At 35.4% G+C, this 27965-nt stretch overlaps 1 protein-coding gene across 1 annotated transcript; it reads left to right on the plus strand.

Moving 5' to 3' along the window:
* The first annotated feature begins 4909 nt into the window (after nucleotides 1–4909).
* On the plus strand, nucleotides 4910–26452 carry LOC114366264 (angiotensin-converting enzyme-like). Its single transcript, XM_028323092.1, has 12 exons — nucleotides 4910–5060; nucleotides 8577–8781; nucleotides 11423–11587; nucleotides 15112–15196; nucleotides 17230–17364; nucleotides 17792–17968; nucleotides 20780–20877; nucleotides 20954–21242; nucleotides 23932–24088; nucleotides 24662–24838; nucleotides 25173–25286; nucleotides 25373–26452. The coding sequence occupies exons 2-12, from the start codon at nucleotides 8584–8586 to the stop codon at nucleotides 25545–25547; spliced, it is 1770 nt and encodes a 589-aa protein (XP_028178893.1). The 5' UTR covers nucleotides 4910–5060; nucleotides 8577–8583; the 3' UTR covers nucleotides 25548–26452.
* Nucleotides 26453–27965: the final 1513 nt, after the last annotated feature.

Below are 27965 nucleotides of genomic sequence, written 5' to 3' on the forward strand. Positions count from 1 at the left end.
TGCGGCACGCTGTTTGCAGCCCTCTCCCATGACCGATTCCATCTGTCGCCTTTGTAGCCGGACAAACTATCACAACTGTACCTGTAGCACGAAAAACTTATCTTCGAATCGTTTGCTTATTCGACAATTCGATACCCAGCCTTCAAATTCAACGATAACGCGTGCGTGACCATCTCGATTGTCAAAATTAGTTTCGTGCTACTATTTCTCATACTAAGTTCGATTTACGTCATATTCACAGGGGCGCTGTTTCTAAATCTTTTGATGTCGATTTAAATACGCAAACAATTTGAAGTCGAAACTTTTTCGTGCTAGAGGTACTTGCACGTTGCTTTAACTTGCAGTTTTAAATTCGAAGTTTTCGAAGTGAAATCTAGTTCTTAGAGTACAAGTATGTGTAACTTACCATATCGATGGTAAATAAGTGTAAGTTGGAAGGTTGCACCTTGGGTTTCGGTTTTCGTAGAACTCCTATCGTTCGATCTTAGAACTTAGAAGCATTTAGGTATTAGATTTAACGGTTTCACGTTTTTGGTTACTTGCCTGAGTCGAGGCTTAACCTTTTGTGTATCTAAACCGCACCTAATAACTAGTACTGTGTATATGTTACAGGAAATGTATGAAATCCGTCATTGTATACAATTCCCAGGAATTGTGTATAAGTCCTAAAATCACCCGGAAATGTGTGATGTAAATTATATTAGACACATTTTCTAGGAAAATTATACATTTCCTAAACAGCAATCGGAAATGTAATTAAGATTTCAATGAATACGCGTGGACATGCGGTGCGAGGGGAGGATATTGCATCATCCGATTACGCGGGGTCTCTATCGAATCGAATATGCTTATCTGAAATTTGTGGTTATTAATCAACCGGATCCTAATTTATTAATTACTAAAAACATCAATAAATGTACTTGTGATGATGAAATTCTTATATTGCAAAATAATATTAANGAAATGTAATTAAGATTTCAATGAATACGCGTGGACATGCGGTGCGAGGGGAGGATATTGCATCATCCGATTACGCGGGGTCTCTATCGAATCGCCAAATTTTTTGTACGCCTAGTTGAAGAACTTATAAATTTTTTTTCTAAATACGGTCAAGATATATTGTATACATTATGATTTTATTTTAAATACAGAATCTAACACAAAGGAATCGAGACTTTGGTACTTAATTGCTTATCTGAAATTTATGGTTATTAATCAACCGGATCCTAATTTATTAATTACTAAAAACATCAATAAATGTACTGTAATGTAGTTCAACGTAGAATTTTAATTTGGAATGAACCAAATTTTGAGCCTGGATCTGAAGAGGTATTGAAATTGTTATTTGGAGGAGATACATGTCTAGCAAGAATTAAATATGAGGGTGATGCAAGTATACAAAGAACACCTATTATTGTTCTATCAAACACGGATGTTATACCTAATACTTCAGCATTTACAAGTCGTGTTTGGAAGTATACTTGGAGACAAGCTGGATTTTTAGAATTTATAACAAAAAACCTCACTCTTTGTGTATGTTTTATATTATGTTAAAATATAATATCCTTAGTCGTAAGAATTTAAACTTTGAAAAATGGAATTGGATTTAATAAATAAAGCTTGTAATAAAAAGAAATAAATATGGTTTAACAAGTATATTATTCGTTTCATTTACAAAGTGTTTTTCACCTCCTTATCGCTAGGTCTTATCGTTATGTTAATATTTTTAGCCTCGTTACTTGAATCGCTTATCTGACTTGGTTTCACGCTAGGCACGTTATTATGCACAACAACAGTGTTATCGTATCGAACTTTTGGGATATTCCGTTTGATATGAAAATCAAGACTTGCTGTTAGAGTTTCGACTTTATATTCTAGTAACTTAATATTATTTTGCAATATAAGAATTTCATCATCACAAGTACATTTATTGATGTTTTTAGTAATTAATAAATTAGGATCCGGTTGATTAATAACCACAAATTTCAGATAAGCATATTCGATTCGATAGAGACCCCGCGTAATCGGATGATGCAATATCCTCCCCTCGCACCGCATGTCCACGCGTATTCATTGAAATCTTAATTACATTTCCGATTGCTGTTTAGGAAATGTATAATTTTCCTAGAAAATGTGTCTAATATAATTTACATCACACATTTCCGGGTGATTTTAGGACTTATACACAATTCCTGGGAATTGTATACAATGACGGATTTCATACATTTCCTGTAACATATACACAGTACTAGTTATTAGGTGCGGTTTAGATACACAAAAGGTTAAGCCTCGACTCAGGCAAGTAACCAAAAACGTGAAACCGTTAAATCTAATACCTAAATGCTTCTAAGTTCTAAGATCGAACGATAGGAGTTCTACGAAAACCGAAACCCAAGGTGCAACCTTCCAACTTACACTTATTTACCATCGATATGGTAAGNAATTATGGTAAGTTACACATACTTGTACTCTAAGAACTAGATTTCACTTCGAAAACTTCGAATTTAAAACTGCAAGTTAAAGCAACGTGCAAGTACCTCTAGCACGAAAAAGTTTCGACTTCAAATTGTTTGCGTATTCAAATCGACATCAAAAGATTTAGAAACAGCGCCCCTGTGAATATGACGTAAATCGAACTTAGTATGAGAAATAGTAGCACGAAACTAATTTTGACAATCGAGATGGTCACGCACGCGTTATCGTTGAATTTGAAGGCTGGGTATCGAATTGTCGAATAAGCAAACGATTCGAAGATAAGTTTTTCGTGCTAGAGGTACAGTTGTGATAGTTTGTCCGGCTACAAAGGCGACAGATGGAATCTGACTCATTCACTCATGGCGTGCAGTCCAGTATAAGTGAAAGAGATAGATATTTGGTATCTAGATAGAATGTCTAATCTACTTTAAATTTTAAGACACCTAGTTAGAGGTGTTCTTGTCTAGACCGTCGGAAAGGTCAACAACAGTCAAGTTTCTAATTCTAGTTCTTACTAATAGATTTAAGCTACGCTCCACATAATATTTACTTAACACCTTCGCTGCCAGCCTAAAAATGGCACTATTCCGTTCGGGCCATGGGGGACAATGATGGGCGACACTTTAACTTTCCGTTCGGGCCGCATCGGACAATGATGACCGCGAGTCAGACCTATGTTCAAACCTCTGTATTGAGCCGATGGACAGCATTTCTTCAATAATTAATACATATAAGCTGACCCGCGCGGCTCCCAAGATTAGTGTACGTCACGTGGTTCTCAAGTAAAGCTCGGACTTAGAAAAAAAATGTGGATAACGGTAGCGCAATGAAACATGGTAATTATACAATGCATTTTTGCAAATGTATCAACTTTTTAGCAAGATAATAACGGTTTATTAATTAAAATATATATCGTTAACTTATTTTACATAATTTATATTATGCAGGACAATAAAAAAACACTTTCATTTTTGAACAACCACTTTGTATGAAAGGTTTACAGGTACTAAGTTCTTTGTACAGCTACAAAACTTATGCCATTTAAAACCTTATTAGTGGCATAAATTATTGTACTTATTAGATGCTTACACCTAGCAGGATTGTCGAGAAAAACAGATTTGTTTAACGTATGAAAAAAAAATCTCTTATCGATACTCTATTTTAAAACTTTTTTTATTCTTCATGTAGGTCAAATTAATGGCATGTTAAATCAGCTATGTCATTTTATTTATTTTTAATTTTAAGTATATTTTTAAAGATTATTTGTAGATACTGACAAATCAATATTGTTTTGACAAAAGAACCGATCGAAAGTGACACAAATGGCCACAAAGGGGTCGGTGGCCACAACCGGGTCACTTGCCCTATATCCGTTAAGCTAGGAACCATTACACAAGCATATTTGTTGCTTATTTTATGGCTAAATGGCGCTGTATGGAATTGCCCAACGATTATTTATTTTTATTATTATTTCAGCTACACTTATGGCGTTCATAGCACATAATAATACTGCTGAGCATAGGCCTCCCATGATTGCGAGATTAACTGATTGCCATTGCCACAACCTCTATAAGCTCATCTCACCTTCTTCATCTTGGGGTGGACGTCTTAACAACGATAGCTTGGATAAGTGATACAGCTCGGTAGAGTCATCTAAAATACCTTAGTGCCATAAGATGAAAGTCTGTTGTTCTGAAAAGCGGCCTCTCACTATAGGCTTACGAACCACAAAATTGCATACCATACTATGGAGTGGACTATGCTTGGTTTTTTTATGCAATCGAATCTGAAATGAGGAGATCCTTATACGATCTAAAGTCGCATGGTGACATAGTACGATGTTTTAGCAAGCTGAAGTGATAATGGGCAGAACACATAGTAGGTACGGGACTATTCCCACCTCTCGTTCCCTCCACTGCAACTCCTGTGTAGCCAGGATCTACAGCTTGACCGCCACAAAAACCCAACCAATGAAGGTCAAGTTTGTCCCGGGGAAAAGTTAAACTGTCATTGGACCCGCAACGAAATTAATCAGATGAACATAGGAGGAGTTCGAAATTAAGGTTCGCCTTCCCTCCATTTGATTGCAAAGCGGATGACATGTGACAAAAAAAGGTTTAAAACCTTTAAGAAAAGATTATGCACCACGGACAATAAATAAAAATTAAGGGGGCCTATCTTATGAGCAATTAGCAACTACCTGCCAATAGTATTTTTCACAAAATCGCTTAAAAGCACGGAAATTTTTCATTGTCGCGACAAGATCGGTGTAATAAATTTCGGAAACTGATGTACCTATGTTGTATTGAATTAAGCATTATATCATGTTCATGTTTCCAAAGATCACACTCCCACAAGATGTGATGGGCAGACTATGTCAACCAATCGAAACGTTTGAGTTCCCGCGATTTTTAAGAGTTTATAAGCGGAGTTATGGCCAGCTTTCGCTTCTTCTTGTTTAAAGAGTGAAGTGTGCTAGACGTAAGGATTGTTGTGTAAAGTGCAATAAATTATTATACTTCTACCCGAGTTTTATATTCATCTGTGGTGTCGAGTGGCCGAAATACCTGGACGTTATTATACTGGTATGTAAACTGTCTACTAATATTTAATTAGGTATATTAAAAAACAAAGCTAGATTTCTAGCTATTTAGTAATGGCGAATTATAATAAGTCAAGCCGCAGATACATTTTTTTGCCACGGCATCTATCTATCCTCAGATTGTATAACTAAGCCACGGGATATTAAAAGGCTTCTAATATATTAATTCACCTTTTTTTAAATGCCACCTAAATATCCCAAAGAAAGTGTCAAATGAAGAACAACAATTATTATGACAAATTTTACAACATTGTAACTTTGTTTGGATTAGCTAGTTAGAGGATGGACAATTTTAAAAGTTCTCCCATTTTTGGGTTTTTCGCTTATTTGTCAAAAACTAACTAAATAAAAAAACAAGCATCTCCTAGCGATATGAATACTTGAGAATTAAAATTGATTTAATTTGTAAGTCAAGTTTTTCTAAATCTTTTATAGTTTTCAAAATATCTGCTCTTCAAAGTTTTGTAAAACATAAACATTTTGCCTTTTTTTTTTTTTTTTTTTATGTGATAGGAGGCAAACGAGCAGACATTGCCTTACAAACTATGAGGAAATAGTTGCCATAATTTATTATTAGATGACAAGTTTAGGTTAGGGTTAGGACAATGTTGTTTTACTAAGTTTTAAAAAAATTGAATTTGTTTCTACCCACAAAATTTTATAAAAATTAAATTTGTGGTTTCTTAAAAATTCGCAAAAAGATGTTAGTATGGAAATAATCAATTTTCGTAAAATTCTGCATACAAATCGCTAATTTCATAAGTAAGGACCTAGTATAAATAATTGAGAATGTTACTAGGTATGCAAAATCACTTGAAACCTATGTTACAGTTAAGCTTTTACATATACAAATACATTTGTTTTTATTTCATTCAAAAATACCAAGTACTTAGTTATGATTTTATAGGCATTCAAAGTTCGCTTAAATATCGAGATCCGCCGACGGTCACGTGACCCCGCGTGACGTACATTCACAGTGGCCGCTCACTATAAAACGGATATAAACATACTTAAATACATTTTTTTTGTAAATACATACTTATTATACATATTAACACCCAGACCCATCACAGAAATTAAAATTGAACCAAACCCAAACTTGATGCGATTGTGTCGTTTTATTGCGAATTACCTTCCAGCTCCATCATCAGACCCTGATTACTATATAGAATTAAAGTACTCATCAATACAAAACTAACGAGCCCAAACTTGATGGATTTAAGTCGTTTTATTATAGAGTTCCTATGGCCACCTTCCAGCTCCATNTCATTCCTAATATAAACCTATTTATTGCAAACTAGCTGACCCGGCGAACTTTGTTCCGCCTTAATGGCAATAAATAAACAGACTTTTTTTTTATTTCGAACGGGATAAAAAGTATCCTATGTCCTTCTCCTGGCTCTAAACTACCTCCCTGATAATTTTCAGCTAAATCGGTTCAGCCGTTCTTGAGTTATAAATGGAGTAACTAACACGACTTTCTTTTATATATATAGATAAATAATTTGAATTTGAATATGTACCTAAATAAAATTATAATATTGGTAGAAGAAAAAAGAGACACGAGTTTCATACATTTCATACAAAAAAAGTATTTAAGTATGTTTAACATAAAACTTTCCGACAGTTACGAAAATATTACTTTATTACAGCTGAATTTCTACAGAGAAGTGATTTATAATGGAATAGGTCTCTGCTCGCATCTTGGTTCGCGTGGGTTTCGTTAAATGTAAATTAATGATACTAAGTTTCGAAATCCATCTTGTAGTTTTTTCGTAAAGGAGTAAAGTTATCAATCCATCGTCATCTTATGAATAAGTTGTAGATCATATTGTGTAGATAGACAGACATTTAAAGTTTTTTGCGCCGCGCTGCCTCTTCTCAGCAATGGCATAGGTTTTACGCCCGTATACACAAACATTATGAGGCTATGAGGTCTCACAGTTCGCGTAGACGCACAGGGTGACACACGAACCAATCACATAGCTCCATTCAACGCTGTGCGTTCGATTTTCTGCTTCCCTTAAGCGAGTTTAAGAATACGGGCGTTAGTCTCGAAACTGTGACAAGATTAATGTAATCCCATCAAAAACAATACTTGTCAAAAAAACCAAGTCTCGCAACTCAGTTGTTCTACGGTAAAAAGTTGTGAGATCCATGTAATACCAAGTCCAGGCCAGGAAATCTTTAACGTTTTACATAAATTATTGACTTGGCCATCGCACTAAATAATTTAATTTACACGTGTTTTCATGCGATGGCCAAGTCAATATATTTATGTAAAACGTTAAAGATTTCCTGGCCTGGACTTGGTATTACATGGATCTCACAACTTTTTACCGTAGAACAACTGAGTTGCGAGACTTGGTTTTTTTGACAAGTATTGTTTTTGATGGGATCTCATTAATCTTGTCACAGTTTCGAGACTAACGCCCGTATTCTTAAACTCGCTTAAGGGAAGCAGAAAATCGAACGCACAGCGTTGAATGGAGCTATGTGATTGGTTCGTGTGTCACCCTGTGCGTCTACGCGAACTGTGAGACCTCATAGCCTCATAATGTTTGTGTATACGGGCGTAAAACCTATGCCATTGCTGAGAAGAGGCAGCGCGGCGCAAAAAACTTTAAATGTCTGTCTATCTACACAATATGATCTACAACTTATTCATAAGATGACGATGGATTGATAACTTTACTCCTTTACGAAAAAACTACAAGATGGATTTCGAAACTTAGTATCATTAATTTACATTTAACGAAACCCACGCGAACCAAGATGCGAGCAGAGACCTATTCCATTATAAATCACTTCTCTGTAGAAATTCAGCTGTAATAAAGTAATATTTTCGTAACTGTCGGAAAGTTTTATGTTAAACATACTTAAATACTTTTTTTGTATGAAATGTATGAAACTCGTGTCTCTTTTTTCTTCTACCAATATTATAATTTTATTTAGGTACATATTCAAATTCAAATTATTTATCTATATATATAAAAGAAAGTCGTGTTAGTTACTCCATTTATAACTCAAGAACGGCTGAACCGATTTAGCTGAAAATTATCAGGGAGGTAGTTTAGAGCCAGGAGAAGGACATAGGATACTTTTTATCCCGTTCGAAATAAAAAAAAAGTCAGTGAGTGACAAAATTAAGTAACTTTGACCCGTTATAATTCTTAAACTACTGGTTCAAATTGAATGAAATTTTAAATATACCGTGTCTTTACAATGCCTGCATAGCTAATGAAAATTCAGCCTTCTAGTTTTATCCACAACGAAGTTACAGGCAGTCGAAAATGGCCTGAATTGCTTCGAGAAAAGGATGGTACGGCCGTGCCGCTTTTTTGCTAGACTTGGTGGGGGCACTGCCGTGCCCCCAGATAATAGAACCTGCGTTTTTTAACATCTAGGTACCTACTTCCCGAGAAACTACTTTTCATGAGACGATTCACATTATTATGAAATCATCAAAAATTTTAATGTGTTTTTTCATTGTCCACAGACCAAAAATGAGGCTGACAATCTCACTTCGCTTCTCCCACTTCTTCGTGCTGCTTCTTTCTGCAACGTTGTCGAACGGCAACGACAGCGAGCTGTTGACCTCTGTAATCGATTTAGTCGAGTTCGACTACACCGACAACTGTGCCGACAGGGCGTCGGCAACGTGGGACGCGCTTATTGGCAGCCCTAAGGGCTTGCAAACTAAGGTTAGTGACACACTTTTTCTTTGAATACTATTATGCCATTCATGAATGTTCAAGTTCACGTGATTACCAAAATAAACGTAGCCTAAAAAAGTTTATTTATTTATTTAGGTACAGCAACATAATACAAAATAGATTTTACAAATAATTTAGATTACAAGTTATAAGAAAAAATATTAATTGACTAAATTAAACTGTATTACGTTTCGCAGGAAATACATAAGTATAATTTAGTACAAATCTAATATTAAACTAAGCTAAATCAACTTATTTGGAAAAAAGTAACACGCTATACTAATAATTTATTTTTGCCATAAAAAGTCTAGAGAGTGGTACTTTGACAATAAATAGCTCTTTAAGGCTGAGTTGCACCACCTAACTTTATTTTATTTTATTTTATTTATTTAATAGGACAACCAACAAGACATACACTGGTAGATAATCAATATTTACAACTTTGACCGTAACTATGACGATAACCGGTGGTTTTTGTATGAAATTTTACAGATTTTTGACGTTGGTCAAAGTTAATGTAGGATGGTGCAACCCAGCCTAAAGTGTGACGGTTAAAATGTATTAAATAATGTCAATTCACATGTAATCATATAGTAGATTAAACTGAAACCTAATATGAATATTAAGCGTGAATACACTATCAAATAATATTGGCATGATAATATTACACACTGAAACATCACGGATACGAAACCATTTAACAACTTCTCCGAATTTCGTTTAATAGCAACGTTTATGTTTCACTATCATTAACGCGTGGCAAACAAACTGAGCGTTTTAGGATCGCATTTCACTTCCTCACAGCCTAGTGTTGTAAAGGTATCGATATTACGAGGCTGCTTGAGACCTACAGAGACTTGAGTCCTGAAGTCTTAAGACTGGAGACTTGAATCCTTAACTCGTGGAACCCTAAGTGGTCGCATGAAGCCTCGCCAACAATAGTTTTCTATTGTCCCGATTCGCTGGTACCTACTTGAAGTCATAAGACTTGAGACTTGAATCCTGAAGACATTGCCAGTTTGAACATTAAACTCTCGACTGCTCAAACAAGGTAAACTCGTGAGCAGCTTCGCAGTATTTACAATATACACGCCTTTATACTAATGGGACTTAGGGTGGTTTCGACCAAACAAGAGTCGTCAGTTTTGACATATTTCCCATACTGAAACTGTCAATGTGCCAGTTATACCAGGCCTGTTCATCTCCGCGAGTTTGCATCGAAAACAAAACACGCGCGACTACCCCTCCTGAGGTACCAAATCGACAGGACAATCACGAGCGAGTATTGACGCACGCACGTATTTTTCACCCATTTGCATTGTATAGCCTGACCAGGAACATAAAAACCCTGGCATAGAGGCGCGTCAATTGCATTTGATAGTGCAACACTGAGTACAGTCGTACCTGTGTTAAATTAATAGGCTAACTTTATGTATCAGGATTCAGGATTACGGGCTAATTTGATATTTTCATAAATTAACGAAAAAATATTATTACAGGTAACCTGGTTTAAATAAATTAAATGAAACCATCAATCGAGGTAGTAAGATTTATTTTATTATTCATCAATAATCAAATTCAGAACTTGAATATTCAACTGCAATGTCTGCTCATGAACGCTTCAAACTCGGTACTTCTTTCCCAATTCCATAAAATTCAACACTTAGAAAGTGACAAAAAACTTTAAAATAGGTAGTTGAAACAAACCACAGCTAATTTTCATAGTGGACTGTACTATACGATAAACATGTCAGTCAATTTGACAACCTTTGTTGGAAACATTATTCAATGAAAATATTGTCCGAACCCTTGGTATTTCTCTTCGACAAATACTTTAACACATTGTGAACCACTTTTCTTTCACGACTATAAAAAGATTTTAGCAATTTCATTCACAAAATCAATTGCGCACATTTAAAATAAAGTTTGTTTACACTTTGACAGCAATAGACTGACATGCAAGGTGACATGTCAATGAAGTTTTCAGTTACTGTTGCCATTAAAAGAAATTAGTACCATTAGTTTTCCGCAACATGGCGAGGGTTTTTATGTTCCTGGTCAGGCTATAAAGACATTAAACCATATGTAAAAACGGTGGTGCAATTAATACTGTGCAGTATTTTTTAACTGCCTGAATAATATTAGAAACACAAAATATAATTCATGCTTATTCATGTATTTCCTCCGCCATTTTTTGCAGTTTGGCACCTCACGTCACACATCATTTTACCGAAGTCAGCCCTATGTCTTCGGCGCAGTACCGATCACTGACGTTTGTCAACAAAATGGTGCTCGACTCTTGAGACAAGCTAAATTACACCATATTGTTAACGACATTGAGCATAATTTTTTTTAAATACCTTCGCGAAGAAAATCTTCTGTACGAAGTACTTATTATTATTCTGTGGTTATACCAAGAGTTATTTTCGGATAAAAGTTTGGTCGAATCGGGCCTTAATCATAACTACGAGATGTCCTGTTTTGCTTTAAAAAAAATCAGGTAAATTTAGTAGATAATTACTAAAAAAATACTTATGAAATACGACCAAAAAGCTCAGTTATTTTTATACCTTAGTTACTTAACCCTATGGGCTAAACTGTATGATTTATAAATATTTATTTTTCACAGTTGGAGCGCGACAAAGAATACAAGACCTTCGTAAAGCAGAACCTTGAAGACCTCAAGACTATCACGAGGCATTCGTGGACACAGACTGATGATTTGCTGAAGCGTAAAGTGCACCTACTGCTGCAGCCCGGTGATGTTTTGTTGGACAGCGACCAATGGATAAGAGTGAGTTATAGTTTTCGTACGCTAATACTTATTTTCCGTCCTATAAGTGAATGATACCTGATCTTATAAAGGTAGCAGGAAGGCGCTAGATGCAGGCTGCCACAAATCGGCCATTTTGGAATTCATTGGGGGAGGCCTATGTTCAGCAGTGGACGTCCTATAGTTGAAATGATGATGATGCTGATGGAGTAAATGATACCAGCACGGCTTCACCGGCAGGGACTTCTATCAATTAAATGTATGTCGATAGATCAGACAGTCAGTAACAGTTGCTTTTTAAAACTATTTATTCTAGATAGTACCTATACGTACATTAACGTATCTACATTTCACATGCAGAAATTTTATAAATTGGAATTTGAATTTATTTTACTAAAAGAGCAATTTGCAGTTAAACATCAAAGCTACAAGAGCTGTTCATTTTCTGCCATTCGCATGTATTTTCATCTAAAATTCAGATCAGCATTTCAAAATTCTGAAACCGTTTCATTTACCTGTGATAAATATTACGAGTACACGGTCTTACAATTAAGATGGGTTCAGTAGTCTTACTTGTGAAGGACAAAAAGATTCAGGTTTCATGTATTTTTAGCTTTGGTAGACTTACCTATTTATTTCTGTAAAGGTAAAAAGTTGTCCACATATTATGAGTATGTTAAGTAATGAGATGAACCAGTTTAATCTTGGAGGAGTATTTCAAAATAGAAATAAAAGTGATACTAGTGGTTAGTTAGTGGTACCGTGGTTGACTGGCAGAGAATGCCATCCGGCATTAAGTCCGTCACAGTGCATTATATGTATGTATGTGCTAAAAGATTAAATAAATAAATAAAATAAATACTATGTTATGTATGTAGTATGGAAACCTGATGAGTAAGTTAAAATGTAGCCAAATTTTCAGTTAGTTAATGTGCTATCAAACAATTTAAACCGGGTCAGTAGTTATTGAGTCTTATTAAAGTTAGGTTATCTACAGCCACAATAAAAGTCTAGTATTTCTTTAACTAATGCAACTTTCATAAATTTCATTGACCTTAAATCAGACTTCTACTGACTGCTACTTAAATTACATCATGCTGTGTAACAAATCTACTGATTACAATTTCATTATGATCCTGTAATAAAATGATTTGGTTATTTTTATTGCTATAGATAGGATAACGTAATTCCACATAAATCCTGCGTTTTATTTATGAGATGGCAGCACGGGCGCGTCCCGGGGGATATATTGCTTTCCCGTTACCTTTACACGTACTATCGGTTGGTAATTGCTTTAAAAGTTATTAAAGCCTGGTCCGTGATCACGTAGAATCCCGTCCAATGACCCCAAGCTACCCTGTTGCTGTCGCGCTCGCACACTCACTGCGGGCGCCCGTCGCACAGTCGCGACAGCAATATAATTACGCGCGAGCGATAGGGATGGGTAGCTTGGGGTCATTGGACGGGATCCTACGTGATCACGGACCAGGCTTTAATAACTTTTAAAGCAATTACCAACCGATAGTACGTGTAAAGGTAACGGGAAAGCAATATATCCCCCGGGACGCGCCCGTGCTGCCATCTCATAAATAAAACGCAGGATTTATGTGGAATTACGTTATCCTATCTATAGCAATAAAAATAACCAAATCATTTTATTACAGGATCATAATGAAATTGTAATCAGTAGATTTGTTACACAGCATGATGTAATTTAAGTAGCAGTCAGTAGAAGTCTGATTTAAGGTCAATGAAATTTATGAAAGTTGCATTAGTTAAAGAAATACTAGACTTTTATTGTGGCTGTAGATAACCTAACTTTAATAAGACTCAATAACTACTGACCCGGTTTAAATTGTTTGATAGCACATTAACTAACTGAAAATTTGGCTACATTTTAACTTACTCATCAGGTTTCCATACTACATACATAACATAGTATTTATTTTATTTATTTATTTAATCTTTTAGCACATACATACATATAATGCACTGTGACGGACTTAATGCCGGATGGCATTCTCTGCCAGTCAACCACGGTACCACTAACTAACCACTAGTATCACTTTTATTTCTATTTTGAAATACTCCTCCAAGATTAAACTGGTTCATCTCATTACTTAACATACTCATAATATGTGGACAACTTTTTACCTTTACAGAAATAAATAGGTAAGTCTACCAAAGCTAAAAATACATGAAACCTGAATCTTTTTGTCCTTCACAAGTAAGACTACTGAACCCATCTTAATTGTAAGACCGTGTACTCGTAATATTTATCACAGGTAAATGAAACGGTTTCAGAATTTTGAAATGCTGATCTGAATTTTAGATGAAAATACATGCGAATGGCAGAAAATGAACAGCTCTTGTAGCTTTGATGTTTAACTGCAAATTGCTCTTTTAGTAAAATAAATTCAAATTCCAATTTATAAAATTTCTGCATGTGAAATGTAGATACGTTAATGTACGTATAGGTACTATCTAGAATAAATAGTTTTAAAAAGCAACTGTTACTGACTGTCTGATCTATCGACATACATTTAATTGATAGAAGTCCCTGCCGGTGAAGCCGTGCTGGTATCATTTACTCCATCAGCATCATCATCATTTCAACTATAGGACGTCCACTGCTGAACATAGGCCTCCCCCAATGAATTCCAAAATGGCCGATTTGTGGCAGCCTGCATCTAGCGCCTTCCTGCTACCTTTATAAGATCAGGTATCATTCACTTATAGGACGGAAAATAAGTATTAGCGTACNTAAGTTCTTCGCTAATGTAGGAAAAAATCTGGCTGAAAAAATTGACTCTTCAAACCAAACAACGTTTTCTTCTGTCCCTAAAATGTCTTGTGCCGTCCCATTCTCGCTTGTAATGTCGCCAGCGGACGAAGATGAGGTTTTAAAACTCATTATNGGTCGGGCTATAACACAAATATTCTGCTTTATCATCTTACATTACAATAATCTCATGAGGCTTTTATTCAGGACAGGCGCAACCAAAAAAATAAATATTACATGTCAATGTTATCAATATTGAAATTTAGATTGAGTTATACATAATATTTAGCGCTAAACTCTGTGTGAAATTGACATATTAAGATTTGACAAGAATACTTATCTTAAAAATCTGAAACATATCTGAAGTCTCGCTGACGTTGACGTCTCAAAAACGCCGTCTCATGCCGCTCCTATACCTCAGCCACTGAGTCAAGCGTTAGACCTTCAAAGTATATTTATTTACAAGAACTTATTAATATAAATACTAGGCACTCCCATGACTCGTAGCCACGAAATTATGTGACGCTTTTTGCGTCCTAAATCATGAAGCTTCTATACTAAATATTTTTCATTTGTCTAAGAACCTTAAGTTTCATACATAAATTATTAATGTTAATTCTAATATTAGGCTAGACCCCTTGAGAGGATGCGGTCGTAAATATTATATGCCTACGTAGGCGGGTCAACTTAGAAGAGGAAATCTAGTAAATCTTAGATGTGGGTGTCGAAATCAATAATAATTAATAGAAAATGTTGGTTACAGCTGGTGACGTTTGCGGATAAGGCGCAGAATAAAATAAGGTTTGCGACCAACTACGACTGTGGGTCGAGAACTTGCGCGTTGCGAGGTAAGATTAAAACACTGCGGAACAAAAAAAATAAAAAAATCTGCGGCATCTATTTTGTTAATGAATTTTGTAAATACTTGTATTAGACATAAATGGTGTGCATTTACTTTCTTTGGATTGACTCTGGTTCTTGAGATAAACGAGACACAAGAAATCAATGAAAAAAATTAAACGACCCTCCCTAAACTTATATTAATTTGATTATACCCACAAAGTTTTATTTTCTACTCATGTATTAGTGTAGTTGTAGTTACAACAATTTAGTAATCAGCTACTAGACCTTGAAATTAACAGTTTGTGTGTTTTAAATTAATTTTTAAAGAGCTTTTTTGTCTCAAAAATTTGAGTTCATTATGAAAACCTTGCGTTTACAATCCCAACAGTTTTTGTTAATACTTGGCTTCTAAAATTACAAAAGCAAAGAAATAAGATCACGGAGGTAGTGATAAAAACCTACCAAGCATACTGTCTTATAAAACTTCCATAAAATAACAAATATTGGAGGTCCAATATCGTCTGCAAGACTCGTGAAGACTCTTTGCCATACTGGAGTCAAGCTGGACGTAAAGGACTTCAATTTGGAAAGCCAAAGATATGAACTGAGCTTTCTAATCACTAAAATGATCAATAGTCAGCCAAATTAAAGTCCTGTACGTCCTGAAACGTCCGTTTGAATACGGAAAAAATAAATTCATTGACCGCAAATCCGTACTCTTATTAAGACACTGTATTTGTAAACCACATAACACAAATTGAATCTGAAGCATGGCTAAGCTTTGTTTTAGTAATCAAACAATATTTGGGGAGTCATAGAGCACCAGACTTTTCAGAATTGGTTGTTTGAAAAATTTAACACATAAGGATCTAATTTGAGTATTATTTTTTTTTAACAATAGCCATATGGACACGTTCTCCCATAATCTGGGTGATTACAGTGAGGAATAAGCAGAACGGTTCTACCAGAACATCAGGACAGTGGAAGAATGATATCCACGGTCAATGGGACCGCCAGATGATGGCTGATTACTGTTGCCATAATTATGGAATTTTCCTGACCAAAACCATAACATAAAAGCTTACAGAAAAAGCTTTTTGTAGTTTTTTTTTCTTTTATTTGATGAAAAGCAAATATATTTTTAATTTTTATATCGTTCTTAAATAGGATCTTAGTGTAAATATTTTTTTTATACAGATTGCTATTTTTATTTGGGTTTTTTTCATATAAATAGTTAATAGTATTTATCTCAAGATCTAGAGTCAATTTGACAAATCTAATATTTTTCTAGTATTCAGCACACTAGTCGCATACAGAATTGACTCTAAACTACCATGCCGCAAAATGACTGTTCCCCAGTGAAATTAACCTTTAACATGAGCTTTTAGAGTTCACTTTAGATCAATCATCTACGAAAGTGCTAAAGCACATAAGTAAGCTCGCAGTGCTGATGGCCGCTGGGGCATAAAAGTTCTGTGTGTGAGTGACGACTACTGGCCGGAAGACGTAGTGTGGGCAGGCCCCCTATCAGGTGGACCAACGACCCGGTGAAGGTCGCCGAAAGTGCCTGGATGCTGGTAGCGCATGACCGGTCGTTGTGGAAAACCTTGGGAGAGGCCTTTGTCCAGCAGTCGACGTCATTTGGCGGAAACAAACTATTAATCTGGAGCCTCAATCTATGAACAAACTAAGCATGTATTACGGATATAGAATGGACGCATGTTTATAAAACACTTTAGATATTGTTTTTAAAACGCGCGCTATTTCACTTCACACGTAGTAGGTATCAATAAAATTAATCACGTTGATCAGTAATACAAATATTTTTATATTCGGTTATCCGTCACTAAAACACCCACGAATCCCAAGAGACAGCACTTTGATTACACTCTATTCACAGTTATTACAGAAATTCATAAAATAAAATCTACAGACACGTTTCAATAAAAACAAACAGGCCTCTTTTGAAGCTGTTTCTTCAATCTCTTTGTTTTTAAATGTCTGATATCTTTTATGATATAAATTCTATCTTTGACAGAGTTCCACAAAAGTTTCGCGAAGAAACAATATAGAGCAGTGTTGAAGAAAATGAAACAATCATGGGAGAGTAACCTGCCAGACATCAACGAATATGTAGAACAAATCCTGCCTATTCTAGGAAATGCATCGAAAGGTACAGAAAAACAATAACTTTTACAACTTGTAGTTACCATTACAGCAATTTTGTAACTTCTGAAAGTCACAAATATTTGGGGAAACATTTCCAATGATTACCAATTTAGAAGCTAAGGTTGTTTTCACTGTTCATGACACTTAAATTTTTCCTATATACGAGGATAAAATTTATCTTGAATTTCTTCCTACATCATGTTCTTTTAACACCCTTTATTTTACTTCTATGTAATCTAAGAAGTCGGTTAAAAATACGTACCTACTGTTGATTTTTATGTAAAGCTAGAAGCTTTTATTTAGCTATACCACATGTTGTCATAAGTTTTTTCAGTTTTACCATAATGTCGTTACATTCCGTTGTTTTCTTAATAAACCAACATAAATAGTAAGACACAGACATTATTTATTAACCAAGCCATTATTTCCAGATTACAAGACTGTGGAAGAATACTGGGACTCCTTAGTAGAATACGAGGGCGCCATACAGAAAGCCCGCGAGCTTTGGGAAGGGGTGAAGCCTTTGTACGTAAAGCTACATAAGTACGTGGCCTTGAGCTTATTGGGCGACAAGGGGGTTGGGGGCAACTTACCGGTTCATTTGTTAAGTGAGTATATAAAAGACTAGCGGCCGCCCGCGACTTCGTACGCGTGGATCCCGTTTTACCCCCTTAGGGGTGGAGTTTCGTAAAATTATTTCTTAGCGGATGCCTACGTCATAACATCTACTTGCATGCCAAATTTCAGCCCGATCCGTCCAGTGGTTTAGGCTGTGCGTTGATAGATCACTATATCAGTCAGTCAGTCCTTTTACTTTGTACTACTACTACTAGTACCTTTGAGTTTTATTATAATATAGAAATCGAACTTTATATACACTCGCGAGCAAAAGTATGGAATCAATTACATGAAGTTGTTTCCACGCGATCTTGTGTACTAACGAATTTGTTAGTAACAAAAAAGTGGCACCATTTTAAAGATTAAACTTTTAACTTTAAATTGATACCAAATTCGTTGATTCATACACATCTCCGCTTCTTTTGACACTTAGGTAAAGCGCCAAAAAAGCGGAGATGTGTATGGATCAACGTGTGAAAGCAAAAATCCGAAAACACGTGCTTTTATAGAGGGTAAATAGGCCGCAACTCGCGACGTTCAAACAGTTGATACTTGTCTTTTTCCGTACTTCTTCACATCAGCGGGGATACCTTTTTAAATACTGGTGTGATTTAAATGAATTTGGTATCAATTTAAAGTTAATAGTGTAATCTTTAAAATGGTGCCACTTTTTTGTTACTAACAAATTCGTTAGTGCACAAGTTCGCGTGGAAACAACTTCATGTAAGTGATTCCATACTTTTGCTCGCGAGTGTATTATAGACTTTCCTTCAAGGTTTATTGCCGTAGCTGCTAAACCTAAATAATTCTAGCATGTCATCGTAATGACGTGTGGTGTGATAATGGCCTGCCGGTGAAACACACATCTCCCAAAGTATAACTAGAAAAAAATAACTAATTTTATACGTAGCTCATTCGTTAGCACAAGTTCGTGTGTTAACACTGTTTTTTTTATTTTTTAGTGCTTCATGTAAAAATTATTAAATGGATAAGTTAAATCTCCGTAAAAGATAATTACCTAAGTAACAACCCAACATAATAAAACAATATTGATATTTGATGCTTAGTTTAGCTGTAATTAAATTAACCCATTACTAAAGCTTTATTACTATTTTTTGATGTTTTGTTACGATAACCTTAGAAATCTCAATTATTGTTACTCATACACTTAAAATTCCTATCAGTCCCACTTACATAAGCGGTATCATCAGATCAGACTAAAGATCAGACAGCGAATTTTGGCCGTTACCAAAGAAACTAGCAGTAACGATTTTCCATGTCAAGCATAATATAGCCGGACCAGGAACATAAAAACCCTCGCCATGTTGCGGAAAACTAATGGTACTAATTTCTTTTAATGGCAACAGTAACTGAAAACTTCATTGACAGGTCACCTTGCATGTCAATAATTAAACTGTCTATTGCTGTCAAAGTGTAAACAAACTTTATTATAAATGTGTGCAATTGATTTTGTGAATTAAATTGCTAAAATCTTTTTATAGTCTTGAAAGAAAAGTGGTTCACAATGTGTTAAAGTATTTGTCGAAGAGAAATACTAAGGGTTCGGACAATATTTTCATTGAATAATGTTTCCGACAAGGTTGTCAAATTGACTGACATGTTTATCGTATAGTACAGCCCACTATGAAAATTAGCTGTGGTTTGTTTCAACTACCTATTTTAAAGTTTTTTGTCACTTTGTAAGTGTTAAATTTTATGGAATTGGGAAAGAAGTACCGAGTTTGAAGCGTTCATGAGCAGACATTGCAGTTGAATATTCAAGTTCTGAATTTGATTGATGGTTTTATTTAATTTATTTAAACCAGGTTACCTATAATACAATCTTTTTCGTTGACATATGAAAATATCAAATTAGCCCGTAATCCTGAATCCTGATACATAAAGTTAGCCTATTAATTTAACACAGGTACTACTGTACTCAGTGTTGCACTATCAAATGCAATTGACGCGCCTCTATGCCAGGGTTTTTATGTTCCTGGTCGGGCTCTAACTGTCACTAACCCGCCCCAGGGATGTTACGCCGTTTTATTGCCAAACTTCCCTCAGCTACGTCCTATCCCTAATTTTCTTGTGCCAGGGAACGGTAACCTTTGGCACACAAATAAGGATGCCGCTAATGAATAAATGGTACTAAATGGTTACTAAAACTTGTATAGAACGGGTAGCATGAGCGTGAATAAATGAATCGATGCATAATGTTGATTGGTTTTTGTTAAAGTTTAAAGGTATATGCGCACCATTACCGTGCTTTCGTGGGGCGTGAAACCGTAGTGAGGCCCGGTTATTTGTAATCCGTTTCATGTTTCATACAAAGAGCTCATGCCACGTAGCGTAGTAAATATGTATACAGGGTGAGGTTTTGTAAAACAACGCCGCCCATCACAGGGGGGGGTGGTACATTTATGAAAGTAATTACAAGAAAAATATATCAATAAAATTTTATCTATTACTTTATTAGTAAATAAACTTATTCAAACATCTAAAACTTTCGAGACGGCGCTTGTTACCGCCCGCACCACCCCCGCGTGCCCCGCTTCACCACCGAGCTCATGCGGCCGCCGCTCCGGGAGAGCGGGGAGACTGGCCGATAGCTCGCCCGCGTAATAATACCATTTCCTGATTTCATCGAATTTTTCATGAACATTTAAAACATTTTTTTTGGCATGAGTGTTGTGTATACCACCCCTGAGATGGACGTTGTTTTACAAAACCACACCCTGTATATTTTTACAACATCGACTAATAAAATACGTATCAAAATAATGTAATTTCTTTTACAGGGTCGCTAAATGGTGACGACTGGTCCAATGTGATAGACAGTTTGTTGCCCAAGCACCCAGCAGTTTACCGGAAAGTTGCTGCGAATCTGCAAATAAAGGTATGCCGAAGTCAATTTACTTCTTAATCTCAGTAAAAAAAAATAGATGATTAATTTAACTGTTTTCTTTCAACAGAATCTCGGCGGAGAAAACGCTTTCAAAGCGGCAGCTAACCTCATCAAAGAACTGAACCTTGGTGAGATCAAGCCAGAGATATGGCAGATATCAGTGTTCAACAGTTCCTGCCCTCCCGTCCTCGTTGACTACTGCAAACCCAACAAAATGAAGGTGGTCACGTGTAAAGACGTCAGTATAGGAAACTATTTGGATGCGCACGAGACTGCCATGAAGATCGCTTACAAGCAGCTCACTGCTTCATACAGTAACAACACTTTTATCCTGAGGGAAGCCCCACGTTACTCGGGTAAGTGTAATATAAATCCTAAGGACTCTAAGTTATTAAGTCCCTTTACAATTTAGTTTCTCATGCATTCGTATTCGTAATTCGACAGACAACCTGAAAATTCCGGTTCTAAAATTGAGTAAAAATTATGTTAAAACAACTTCATTTATCTTAAATTCATGCTATTAACTAGTCTAATAATGAAATTCAAAATCTATTTTGAACTTATAGTAATTTATTAAACTTTTAAGTAATTTCCCCAACTGGAGCTTTTAATGGCAAAATTCTTATTTGTAGTAAAATAGGTATTTAAAGTTTAAATGTACCGTTTAAACACCGGTTCAGCAGAACTTAATCTAAAGATGTTTTAGGTGTTTAAAAATGCTATGAAGCTTATAACATTTGCATGAAAGCGTAGAACGACCCGGCTAAAAACCTACCCGTTTCTTTAAAACGTACGACCCGCGCACGCCCCATAGCAGTGTACAACTACCTTTAAGCTTTCAAATAAAGTATTTAGATAGGTATTTCAAAGAGGTTAGCGTTGACAGCTGTACCACAAAATATAACAGAAGGTAAACTCATGTATGTACCTCGCTTTGCATACCTCGCTCGCTCGCACGCTCGGCCGTCGCGCTAGGGTTGTCTTGTCAGGTGTTGCGTTTATTTCGTTATGATACAAAAATCTAACTCTTAATACTATAGAAGAAAGACAATAACAGATATCCACGTATAATTATGTAGTTATATTTAGTACGTTATTATAGTAATAGTTTGCAAACAAATACACGAGAAGGAGGTAGTATGTAGTTGAGTGGTTGACACTACTATCCAATAATTCCTAAAACCTCTTTAAAACAATTCGATATTCCTAATAATTGAGTTGGCTTTCAATTTGTCAACGTTAACTATTGAAATACAAATAAATATGTACCTTACTTACCTCCCAGAATCAACTGGTAGTTTAAAAAACGAAAATTTAGTTTTTAATGTTGAGTGTAAGCAACCGTCTACTTAACAAATAGTTATAATACCCCTTTTTTGTTGTTCACTCATTTTCGCACAAACAAAATAATTTCACAAACGCGTGAGCAGCGTCACTCAAGCGAACGCAGTCGCGCCTCGCATTCGTCCAAGACAGTCTTGATAACGCGTACGTGAGCGGTATCTATGTGTGCGTGGCTCGAGCGCGCTTAGTATGGAGTTTACCTTCTATTATATTTTGTGGCTGTACCTACTAGTATACACTGTGTCCACAGCTGCCAGCGTCGCGTCTTTCCGTTCTATACATAGCCAGAACGCAAGGGTGTGAAACTAATCGAGTATAGTTTGGAGATGACTTTTTTTACTAAGCTCCTCCAAACTATACACGACCAGTACGCATATGCTGCGTACTGCTCGCGTATACTTTGTAGTGACTTAGGTCAATTATCTTGCGCCAAAATATACATCGCCAGTACGCATACGGACTAATCATGTATGTATTGTAATAAGTGCGTGATTACAATTTATACGCGAGTAGTTGCATGCTAGTCATTTTGTCTTAATGACCTCTCTTTCTATTACTTAATAATTCATATCTGCGTGTCTACTTTAAACATTGAATCATCTTTTCGACACGTATTCTGCCATAGAAAAAATATTTGTTTTGGGGCTGATATTTAATTTTCACCAATTCTCGAATAACTCTTAAATTAAGAATTATGTAGGTATGGAAATATGTCAAAATGATTTTGTTCTTGAGATAAAAGTTAATAAATAAAATAAATAATAAATAAATATCCTTAATTCCTTAGACATTTTACACTGCGCTTCTAGTACCAAACTAAGCAAAGCTTGTACTATGGGTACTAGACAACGGATATAAATAAACATACATACTTAAATACTTTTTTTTTTGTAAATACATACTTACTATACATAGAAAACACCCAGTCCAATACAAACAAATATGTTCATGCACACAAATGTTTGTACTGTGCGGGAATCGAACCCGCTACCTCCGGAATAGTAGTCCGTTTCGAACCACTACACCAAACGGCCGATAATACAAACCTAGCATTTAAAGTCTCGCATAATGTATTAATAATGCACGTTGAACTTTCTTCTCTCACTCTCTCTCATTTTAAATGAATTTATGATTACACTAATAATTGTTATTTAATTTGAAATCTACCTAATCAATTTAATTTCAAAAACCACTTACAATAGTGTTAAAAATCTAGATTTATTATAGATTCAGTAAAATAATAATATTTTATGTAATAATATCGAATAAATGTAATTTTAAATATAATTACATATTTTACTAAATCAATATCAACTAAACACACTCTAGTCAAGTGTAAGTGGTGTAGTAGAAACTAATCGAGTATAGTTTGGATATGACTTTTTTTACTAAGCTCTTCCAAACTATACACGATCAGTACGCAAAATTCGTGTATAGTTTGGAGTAACAGATTTACAAACGGGCACTACAAAATATACACGAGCAGTTTCCTATGGGTGCGTTCTGGCCATGTATAGAACGGAAAGACGCGCCAGCGTCTTCCACCCTAGGTTTATAACTATTTCAGATGTTGTTACATAATAATTATAATAATAATTTTGAAGTTAAAGTTGATTAAATAGCCTTTGTTACAACGAGATAACTCGCCACTATGTTTAGCTTGATGCAATCGGTTCGTGCTAATTCTTATATTTTTTACAGCAATATACGAAGCCATCCCAGGGTTCTTATCGTTGCTGGCATTGAGCCCGCACGCTTTGGCGAGGAACGACCTGTTTAACATCGAGCTCTTCAATCGGAACAGCAACCACCATCGCATGGTATTGCAGCTAATACTCGCCCTAAGGGACTTAGCTAAGTAAGTAATTTGTGACGAAAATTGCATCAACATTACACACACTGGGTCATTTTGAAAATCGTTTTCCCACAGCTGTTTATAATCACCAGTAGAAATCTCTGAAAAATTTACAAGTGTCTCTAAAGAAATAATTTTTTTTTCTAGTTTGGTTTGAGATCATGACAATCTCTTATTTAGAAACAACGAATAAAAATAGTGGATTTTTCATTAAAAGTGAACTATTCGACACCTAGTCCAAAGAAAAATCAAATTGATAGATAAGTTGTATGTAGGTACTCTCAACATTCACGTTAATTTAAAACTCGATTCTGAAAATACTTCGCTCACATTATTGGAACGCGTGCGACATCATTAGGAAGAGAAGCAGTCATGCATTCAATTATAATGATTCCAATAATTATGTAGGCAATAGTAACAAAGGGCTTCGATACAATGGTAGGTATTATGCCGTATGAATTGGTGTTTTCGAAGGAAATTCAATACGTGCTTTCAATACAAAACGAATGAAACACTTTTCAGAAACCTTTGATTAAGTGAAAAGAATATGGTTTTAAATTTTTACTTAACTTGCAGGTTAAATTTCTACCTGGCAGCTGATGAATGGAGACTCAAAGTACTGACGGGGAATACGCCTTCTTCGAAGACAGCTGCAAGTTGGAGCGAATTTAGAAGAAATTTCTCCCAACTGGAAACCTTGGATACAGATTTATTAGGTGACCCCTACGTTCAATTCAACAAACCTTTTATTGGGTAAGCGTGCAACTAGAAACCTTGTTGTTGTCTAAAATTTTAAAATCAAAATCAAAATTATCTTTATTTGTTTAGACTAATTAAATTAGTACTTGCAAATCGTCAAATGCTCTTAAAGAGCATAGGCTCCTTAGAATGAGACATGTATAGCATGTCTCATTCTCATCATCTTTTTTTGCTCTACCAGCGCTTCAAGACAAACATTTGGCAAGTGCTGAGAAGAAGAGCCGCAACAAACTCAGTCACCACTGACTGCCGGTTTAAAAATATAAAAAAGTAGGAAGTTACAATACATTACTATACATACTGAGGAAAAATTATATTTAATTTTCAGGAAATTCATGGGTCTCATCCTAAAATATCAGATATATCATTCATTCGCTGAAGAACTCGAGTCTGATGATTCTGATTTGATCAAACATATAGCTGAACACAGTAATCGATTAAGGTACGAAGACATTTTACTACTTACTGCATTCAATTTACAGTTTCGTTTACATTGCGTGATTCATGATACTGAATTATTTTTTCCAGTGACGTAATGTCCCAAGGCTTCAGTATTAAATGGCCTGAACTCGTCAGAGATCTGCTATTCAAGAAACAAAATGGCCTGGAATACACCGGTCTAATTGACTACTACCGATTGTTAGAAAAATATTTAGACGATCAATTCGATCCTGTGATAAACAATGGCATATCATATAAATAGACACGTTATACGCCTACATTATTGTCTTTTAAAATGGCGCAAATACTCCTATTTTATGACAGCTATGCGTTAAGACATTTTGCACAGGAAAGGAGAATGGGGTAGAGTGAATTTTCGAATGAACTATCAAACTAATATTTAAAGAAAAGCAAGACAAAACGTAACTTATTATTTTCCCTCAAACCAACTTAGGTCTTATGCCTTTTTTTATCTTAAAAAATGAGTTTTTAAATCCGGATTATTTTTATGTATAGCAACGTGCAAAATTTGTGAGGTGTACTCTGAGATTAAAAGTCGAATTATCGACATATAAATTAACGACAAAAACACGTCATTGCGATTTTAAAAAAAGACTAAAATTCGATTCTTTATACATAATTGCAATCTTTTTGGGGTCGGGAAGTAGAATTATATTTTACCCAACCTGCATTTTTAGCACTTTCGTTTCCGCTATAATTTTGTTTCTCAAGTGAGTCTTCTTCGTTTGATCATAAATTAATTATTATAATCATACAGTAATAATAGCCATAGCATTGATGGATTTCTGATGAAAACGTCAACACAAGAATATATTCTGTTCTAAAGAAAAAAAATTGCGTGAGTTTAAAATGCAGAGTTCATAAGTGAAACATATTCGCCCAACTTCCCCTGGCAGTGGCCACTAGATTTTAGGTCACATGTCAAATTCAACCGTCAACACTTGTCAAATTGAATAAAATTAAATACATTTAATATTTTACTAAAAAAACTGTATTTACGAATGAAATGACACATTTTTCTGGTACATAATAGTGGCAGTGTAATTTGTACACCAACAAAAAACGCAAGAAAGCATATTAACAAATATAGCCCGACCAGGAACATAAAAACCCTCGCCATGTTGCGGAAAACTAATGGTACTAATTTCTTTTAATGGCAACAGTAACTGAAAACTTCATTGACATGTCACCTTGCATGTCAGTCTATTGTTGTCAAAGTGTAAACAAACTTTATTTTAAATGTGTGCAATTGATTTTGTGAATTAAATTGCTAAAATATTTTTATAGTCGTGAAAGAAAAGTGGTTCACGGTGTGTTAATGTATTTGTCGAAGAGAAATACTAAGGGTTCGGACAATATTTTCATTGAATAATGTTTCCGACAAAGGTTGTCAAATTGACTGACATGTTTATCGTATAGTACAGTCCACTATGAAAATTAGCTGTAGTCTGTTTCAACTACCCATTTTAAAGTTTTTTGTTACTTTCTAAGTTTTGAATTTTATGGAATTGGGAAAGAAGTACCGAGTTTGAAGCGTTCATGAGCAGACATTGCAGTTGAATATTCAAATTCTGAATTTGATTATTGATGAATAATAAAATAAATCCTACTAGCTCGATTGATGGTTTCATTTAATTTATTTAAACCAGGTTACCTTTAATAATATTTTTCGTTCATTTATGAAAATATCAAATTAGCCCGTAATCCTGAATCCTGATACATAAATTTAGCCTATTAATTTAACACATGTACGACTGTACTCAGTGTTGCACTATCAAATGCAATTGAAGCGCCTCTATGCCAGGGTTTTTATGTTCCTGGTCAGGCTATAAATAGGAAGGCAATCGGGAAGTGCATTCGTGGCTGTTCGCGGCAACCGATCATGCCCGACTGAATGCAAGCAGTACAATTGGCTTACTTTTGCATTGCCAGTCTTGAGCGGGTATAACGTATCTATACTATAAAAACATCTTAGGTGTTAAACAATATCGAATCAATAGACGCTTGATCGCTATGATCCTGCTGAACTTAACGTAGACGAGAAAGACCTTACGTACGATTTCAATGCAAATTTTGACGAAAATAGCGCTGTCGAATCCGATGAACATTTATTTTATACCAGATCTATCTGAATCGCCGAAAATCAATATTATTGATACTGGGGATGAGGACGGGGTAGAGACAACGACTGTTAAAATTTTAGAATCAAAACCTAACCTGACTGAATCTTACAACATGTATTGGTGGATAGGTATAGCAGTCGCGTTGGCTGTTGTCGTGATACTAATAGCAGTAATCGCAAGGAAAAGACACAACCACAGAAAACAACTGGAAAAGCAAAGAAGAAAGAACTCGCGTGCCTGATTTGAAGAGTATCGGTTCTACTAACCGATATGAAAGAAACAGTTTTGTGAACTGGTGCCAATACTGTGAAGTGAATTACATTCTGAAGTGTTGTATTTCTAATGCTGCTTTTACACTATGCGGAAATTAGCCGAGTCAAGTCAAAAAAACAGAGGAGTGGGGATGAAATTCATTCATAATTCATCCCCACTCCACTGTTTTTTTGACTTGACTTGGCTAATTTCCGCGCAGTGTAAACGCAGTATATGTTTCGTGTATTCTGCTTAGTTATGATTACTAATTTGCACGTTACCTA

This window comes from Ostrinia furnacalis, unplaced genomic scaffold (assembly GCF_004193835.3).
Source record: "Ostrinia furnacalis isolate ACB-3 unplaced genomic scaffold, ASM419383v2 OfSCF0606, whole genome shotgun sequence".
Taxonomy (NCBI): Eukaryota; Metazoa; Arthropoda; class Insecta; order Lepidoptera; family Crambidae; genus Ostrinia; species Ostrinia furnacalis.